The sequence below is a fragment of the Larimichthys crocea genome, chromosome XVIII, assembly GCF_000972845.2.
Source record: "Larimichthys crocea isolate SSNF chromosome XVIII, L_crocea_2.0, whole genome shotgun sequence".
Classification (NCBI taxonomy): domain Eukaryota; kingdom Metazoa; phylum Chordata; class Actinopteri; family Sciaenidae; genus Larimichthys; species Larimichthys crocea.
Window position 1 is genome coordinate 12,344,837 of NC_040028.1, and position 7,788 is coordinate 12,352,624.

General features: G+C 51.6%; 1 protein-coding gene across 1 annotated transcript; it reads right to left on the reverse strand.

The window, feature by feature from the left end:
* Positions 1-3,615: 3,615 nt before the first annotated feature.
* LOC113748120 (uncharacterized) lies at positions 3,616-5,355 on the reverse strand. The gene is made up of 2 exons (XM_027290779.1): positions 5,241-5,355; positions 3,616-5,206 (listed from the first exon to the last, which is right to left on the reverse strand). The coding sequence occupies exon 2, from the start codon at positions 4,731-4,733 to the stop codon at positions 3,735-3,737; it is 999 nt and encodes a 332-aa protein (XP_027146580.1). The 5' UTR covers positions 4,734-5,206; positions 5,241-5,355; the 3' UTR covers positions 3,616-3,734.
* Between the last annotated feature and the right edge of the window lie 2,433 nt (positions 5,356-7,788).

A 7,788-nucleotide genomic window follows, 5' to 3' on the forward strand; every position in this document is an offset into this window, starting at 1 on the left:
GTTTCAGCAGATTCCTTCTGTCACAGGTAGTTCTGACAATAGTTAGAAGAATGTTTATGGTCATTGTTCTCTTGACAATTGAATCCAGGCCTAACAAGATAAGTCCCAGATTCTGTGTCTCAACAGAATGTTGTGGTTTACTTTCTTATCTATGATGCATTAGTTTTCACTAAGTCACCTGTTCCTGAGGCTGAAATAGCCCCACACCATAATAATACCCCCTCTGTGTTTAACTGTTGGCAGGAGACACTCATTTTTATATCTCTCCCAACTCTCTCCAAACTGTTCAAACTTGGACTTATCAGTCCACAACACTTTATACCAACCTTCTTTGTCCATTTCTTGTGTTCTTTTGCACATTTCACTCTGTTTCTCTTTCAGTAATGCTTTGTTTGCCGCTATTCTGCCAGCAAGACCTTCTTCACCCAGTTTCTGATGCACAGTTCTTCAAGACATTGTTGCACTTGATCTTGTGGCGTTGATCTCGTCATGCAGTTCTCATGAGATCTTTCTTCAGTCCTTAAGACTGAGAATTTTGAGATGCTTCACTTGTCTGACTGAAAGTGTCTTTTTTTCTACCTCTCCCCTTTTGGTTCTGGTATGAATTGGTGGCATCACGGTGGTATAAAGTGTACTTTACAGTGCTTGGACTGCATCTCAAGACACAGGCCTAGCTTGTTTTTTTGTTGTTTTTTTAAGGAAAATTACCTAAATCTCTTTATGATGGCTCTATTCTATGGTTTTTAGAGCATAATGATGACATTGTTATATTTCATTTGTTTTATGGGTATTTCAATGACCAATTCAACAAAAACAACGGAAACCTCTTAAGCATGCCAACTGTTCTAATAATTTTGGCCACCAAAATTTCGCAATATATATATATATATATATATATATATATATATATATATAATATATATATATATATAATATATATATATCTATATATATATATATATATGGAATTTTTTTTTCTCAAGTTAAACGTGTCACCTCAAACTCACTCTGCACTCTCTCTCTCTAAGATGTGTCAGTGTGACAACACGTTTGCTGATGATGGTTTGATGTTCACTGTTTTATCACCTAATGTGTCTTGACTTGTGTGTGTCTTATTACCACAGAAGAAGAAGAAGTGTTGAGCAACAGATTGCTCCCCTACTGAGATTAGAGTGTCCCGCTGGAGCAACAACACTGCTGTGATTAATGAATTAATGATCGCACACACACACACACACACACACACGGCTGACACTGCAGGTGATAAATATGTGGTTCAGTTATTATGATGCTGCATTGTTCTATACATTCCCATTGGTATAACATGCATAAACAATGCACAGTCTCTCTCTCTGTCTCTCTCTGTTTCTCTCGCTCTCTCTCTTCATGCAGGTTTGTAATCTTGTGAGGACGAGCTGATGAAGATGTTCCAGTTGATCAGAATCAGAAGCTATTAGTTTAATAACTCAATCTGAGTTCTGAAAGAACCCTTCTCTAATGTTTCTATTTGGATTCATCGACTGATGAAGGGTAAGACTCTCTTTACTTCCTACAAAATACAAAAAAGTGCTGGTCCTTAAAAAGTTCCGAACAGATACAGACACCTGACATTATGATCACCTGCCTAATATTCTGTTCCCCCTGAACCATTTTTTTGCTTTGTGGCAGGGCGCATTATCCTGATAAAAGAGGACACTGCCATCAGAGAATGCTGTTTCCATGAAAGGGTGTACATGGTCTGCAACAGTGCTTTAGGTAGGTGGTATGTGTCAAAGTAACATCCACATGAATGGCAGGACCCGAGGTTTCCCAGCAGAACATTGCTCAAAACATCACACTGCCTCCATAGGCTTGCCTTCTTCCCACAGTTCATCCTGGTGGCATATGTTCCCTAGATAAGCCACACACAACTACCCAGTCACCCACATTAAGTAAGAGAAAACATGATGCATCAGACCAGATCAAACATTCTTCCATTGCTCCTTGGTCCAGTTCTGATGCTCTTGTGTCCATTGTTGGTGCTTTCAACAGTGGACAAGGGTCAGCATGAACCCTGACTGGTCTGCCCCATACTCAACAAACTGTTATGCACTGTGTGTTCTGACACATTTTTATCAGGACCAGCATTAACTCTTTCAGCAGTTTGAGCTACAGTAGCTTGTCGTCGTCGATCGAAACACAGCTGCCAGCCTTCACTCCCCATGTGCATCAATGAGTCTTGGTGCCAGGACCCTTTTGCCAGCACACCACTTTTCCTAGCTTGGACCACTTTTGATAGGGACTGACCACTGTGGACCAGGAATACCGTCGGGTTACTTAACGTAATCCCTGGTTCTTTGATAACAGAGTGAGGTGTTTCACTATGGGAATCGCTTCTGGCGAGACCATTACGGAAGCTCCAATGACACAACGTCTGTCTCCGACAGACAGGTCGACGCGTAGGGAAGGCCCCGCCCCCTCTATATACCACCGTCGACCGCCCCGTCCGGGCCATTCTTATCGGTTTCTTCCCTCATATATGCAAGGAGGGATTTGTTGGTGAAACACCTCACTCTGTTATCAAAGAACCAGGGATTACGTTAAGTAACCCGACGTTCTTTTTCTAACTTCGCTCGGTGTTTCACTATGGGAGATATAGACCACTCCCGGAATGCATAATCTCCCGAAGTCATCTGGCTCCTGACTGGGATGACATCAACCAGTTTCTGAAGCACCAGACTCGAGTACTGCGTGAGCTAGGGATGGACCTGAGACATCCAGCCTATAGAATCTCACGAAAGTGTGCGGAGAAGCCCAACTCGCCGCCGCACAAATGTCCTCCACCCTAACTCCTTTAAACAGAGCCCATGACGTAGCCATGCTCCTGGTGGAGTGAGCTTTCAAACCTGCAGGGGGCTGCTGGCCCCTGCACCTGTAAGCTAGCCCTATAGCATCCACAATCCAATGTGACAGTCTCTGTCGGGATAGTGGCTTCCCCTTGTGGGGCGTGGCCCAAGACACAAACAGCTGATCGGTTCCCCGGAAGCTGGCTGTCCTGTTCACATACACACGTAATGCACGCACAGGGCACAGAGTGTTCAGTCTGCTCTCCTCCGCTGACCCAAACGGCGGAGGATGAAAAGCCTTCAATTCCACTGTGGGGCATCTGTAAGCAGATTCCACCACTTTAGGTATGAACGCCGGATTCGGCCGTAAACACACCTTAGACAAGCCCGGCGCAAACTGCAAGCAAGCCGGGCGGGTTGACAGCGCATGTAAATCACTCACTCGCTTCGCAGTAGTCAAAGCGAGGAGGAGAGCGGTCTTAAGTGACAAAAACTTCAGACCCACCACCTCCAAAGGTTCAAATGGGTGTTGTGAAAGAGCGTCTAACACAATCGCCAAGTCCCATAATGGCACCATAGGCCTGGAAACTGGCAGTTTCCGGCGCACTCCGTTCATAAAGCGGCATACCAACGGATGCTGGCCCACCGGCTTATCCCCCAAGCCTATGTGGCATGCTGAAATAGCGGCCAGATACACCTTGATAGTGGAAAAGGCTTTACCCTTTTCCAGCAGGTCTTGGAGAAAACAGAGAATGTCTTTCACTGAGCACTGAAATGAGACAATACGTCTGGCCTCACACCACTCCTCAAACACTCGCCACTTACAACTGTATAATGAGCGAGTGGATGAAGCCCTCGCACACTGAATAGTGTCGATCACGTTCCGAGGCAATCCAGCAGTGCCCAAATTTAACCTCTCACGGGCCAGGCCCAGAGAGCCACCTGCTCTGGATGGGGATGGTAAATCTCCCCCCCTGCCTGAGACAAGAGGTCCCTGCGCAGCGGCAGGGGCCAAGGTTGGCCTGATAGTACTTGAACTATCTCCGCTATCCAGTGTTTGGACGGCCACCGTGGGGCTATCAAAATCAGCGACAGGCCCTGAGCTCTCACTCTGGTCAGTGTGGGGGAGATCAGACTGAGAGGAGGAAATGCGTACAGCAAGACGTTTGGCCACGGGTGCGCCAGCGCATCCACACCTAACGGCGCATCCTCCTCCGTTAATGAGAAATACAGCTGACAATGCGCGTTTTCTCGCGAGGCGAACAGATCTACGGCAGCCCGGCCGTACCTCTGCCACAGCTGGCTCACCACCTGGGGATGGAGTTTCCATTCCCCGAACAGAGGGTTTCCTCTTGACATGAGATCTGCGCCCCTGTTCAGCACTCCCGCTACGTGCGTCGCCCGCAGCGACCCGAGCCGAGAGACGCTCCACAGAATTATTTTCTGTGCCAGTTTGTGAAGCCGTGAAGAGCGCGTGCCTCCCTGACGGTTCACGTATGCCACCACCGTGGAGTTGTCGGATTTCACCAGCACATGCTGCCCTCTCAGGTGAGGGAGAAAATGTTTCAAGGCCAGAAACACTGCCATCAACTCGAGATAGTTTATATGCGCCTGAGCCAGCTCCGCTGACCAGGTGCCATTCACTGCTCTGCCCTTGAATGTCGCTCCCCAACCTGTCATGGACGCGTCCGTTGTTATGACAACCCTTGACGCCACCGTCCCCAGGCTGACACCCTGAGAGAAAATCGCCGGATTTCTCCACTGGTGGAGAGCTGCCGTGCACTCTGGCGAAACTGTCACCGAGCGAGAGAGGTGACGGCGGGGACACAGTCTTAACGATGCCACCCATCTCTGCACATCCCTCATCAGCAGGAGGCCCAGCCTCACTACTGAAATGACAGAAGCCATTAGCCCCAGCAGCCGTAGACACAGTCTGAACTGCACTGCTGTCCCCGGTTGAAACCGGGCCAGACACTGATTGAACGACTGTAGCCTCTCCTCCGATAGCGTGGCACGATATCTGAGGGAGTCTATACTGACACCCAGATAGGAGATGCATTGTGCGGGAAGCACTCGGCTTTTGGTCCAGTTTATTCTGAAACCCAGGCCGCTGAGGTGAGACGTCACAGTCTCCACATCCCTGAGTGCCTGCTCCCGTGAATGAGAGCATATCAGATAATCGTCTATGTACGAAAATATCCTGATACCTCTGCTCCTTAACGGAGACAGTGCTGCTTCCACACATTTGCTGAAAACCCGTGGAGCCAGCGAGAGACCAAACGGGAGCACTCGGTATTCGTAGGCTATGCCCCGGTGAGCAAACCTGAGGAATTTCCTGTGTGCAGGGAAAATCTCGATGTGAAAATATGCATCTGCCAGATCGATAGTGGCAAACCAGTCGCCGGGACGGATAGACTGACACAACACTTTTATTGTTAACATTCTGAACGTGTATTTTCTCAGATGACTGTTTAACACACGCAGATCCAGAATGGGACGCAGTGCTCCCCCTTTCTTTGGGATGAGGAAGTAACGGGAGTAAAACCCCTGCTGACTCTCCTCGACCGGGACCACTCTGATTGCTCTTTTGATTAAAAGAGAATCGATTTCGTCCTGTAACACCCGTGCAGCTTCCCCCTCTGCTACTGACATCAAAACACCGTTGAATCTCGGTGGTTTTGTAGCAAACTGAAGCCTGTATCCCCGGGAAACAGACAACATGACCCATGTGTTTACTGCGCATGCGCGCCATTTCTCCACCTGAACCGCCAGAGGCCCTCTCTCCAGAGGGGCGATGGCGCCCACCGGTGGCCGGGAGGAGGTATGAACCTCCCTCCCTGGGCTGCACGGTGTTTGATTCAGTATTTTTTGTGTGAGACACACCGCCCTCGGCTCTTGGCCTGGCTGCGGGGCTGTCACTTTTATTTCTTTGAACATGGGAACATGAAAATGAGTGTTTGGTGACACCCAGGGGGACAGCTCTTGGCTGTAGTGAACAACAGGTGCTTGGTGACACTTGTTCGAACATGACAGTCTCTCTCCCCCGCCTTTCTGAACTAGCGGGGAGGGACCGTGGCTGCTGGCTCCAGAAACCCAAACCGGAGCCGCTGCTCTGAACTCCTCTCTTCTCCTCTTTGCCGGAGGAGGAACAGGAGATGAGGGGCATGGTGCGTCAGGCAGACCGCTTCTTCCCCTCCCTCTGGGGTTGGGCAGAGTTGCGTTTCGCCGCCGCCACTGCGGCGAAAGAGTGCTTGCCCCAGGGCTTGTTATTGCCCGCTCTCGGCTGCTGGTCGCCGCGACCGGCACCCGGTCTGTGACTCGGTCTCGCGTCCCCCTGTCTTCCTCTCGCTGCTGCGGCCGCAGCAGCGAATCCGGTGCGAGGTGGGGGCCGCGGGATCTGCTTTCGAGGCAAACACAGCTCGAATGCCTCACCCTCCTGCTTTCTCTGTGTGCTGGTTTCACGCATTCTCTCCAGAGCTGGGCCGAAGAGACCCTTGGTGGGGTCGTACGCGGCGTCCATGACCTCCGCTTTTTGAGTGTCACCCAGCCCTGACAGGGAGAGCCACAGAGCTCTTTCTCCCGCGACTGCCAGGCCCATGACGCGCCCGCAGCCCTGCACAGCTCCGCGTGAGGAGCGCAGGAGGAGGTCGTTCACCACACAGATCTCGTCCCACAGCGTCGGGTTCGGGACCCCCGAATCCAACTGGCGGCCCATCTCCTCCAAAATCTCCGCTTGATAAGCCGACAACAGCGTGACGGCGTTTAGCGAGCAGACCGACTGCGCAGCATATTTGTACATACGCTGATACACACCTGCTGCTGTACGCTCCGTTTTACCGGGCAGGGAGATGCGCGAAGACGCTGAGATGGATCGGCGGCTCGGATGGAGGTGGTAGGCCAGTGAAGGCTCCACAGCCGGGGGTTCGGCCAGCCCCAGCTCCGCCATGCCATGCACTTCTAGCTTGGAGTAGCCCTGTGTGGTTACCTTGCTCTTGAACGGGCTCGACCAAAACCGACTCATCTCGGTCATGCAGGCCGGGACCGCTGGGAGCAGCTGCTTGGCCGGAGGGCGGGTCGGAGGGAGTCTCTTACCATCGTAGAGGTCCCTTGTCGCCCCCTCCATGTCCTGAGCCGCCGGCCAGGGAATATTCAGTTTAGCCGCGGCTCGTTTGCAAACCTCGTACAGGTTGTTATCCACTGGAGCGGCTGCTTCGGTTGAGCTAGGAGGTCTGGATTGCGTGGGGAAGGTAGAGTCCTCCTCTCCTTCCTCCATGTCATCCAATTCGAGGATGTCAGAACCGGTCTCACCGTCTGCATCGTCGTCTCCCTCCCGCCTGAAGACATCTTCAAACAGCGGGGGTATGGGCTCAACCTCCTCCATCACGTCCGCCCAGTCCCTCGGGACTCGCGGCTGATGGGCAGTGTGGATCTCCTGAGCGGTATCTGAAGCGGCGAGGGACGGGTCCCTGCCGTCAGTACCTGTCACAGCCACTCTCAGTCTCCTCTCCAGGACCTTCATCGGCATGGTGCAGCAATGTGCGCAAACCTGCGGGTCCGCTAGCGCCGCCTGAGCGTGCTTAGCTCCCATGCACACGATACACATAGGGTGGGGGTCTCTGCCCGAAATCGTTGCTCCACATGACGTTGGGCAACGGCGGGAAGAGCCCTTCCCCTCCGTCTGCCCGGCTCCTATGACGGGGGCTGCGGGGACAGACATGCCAGTCTGGGGAGAAATGTGGTACTAGGGGTGAACCTAGTTTAAAATTTTTATTGGGGTATATAGTTGGTGTGAGCCTAACTATAACCTGTCGTGTGGAGAATAGTTCGCCGTTACGCGTTAACTATGCTCCAAATGACGGTGGCACACAAGCTAATGTGAGCACCTAGCCCGAGCTCGAGTGAACGTAGCCCGAAGCTGGCAGGGCACCCGGTGGTTGAGCACCTGGTGACCCGTCGGGAAGCT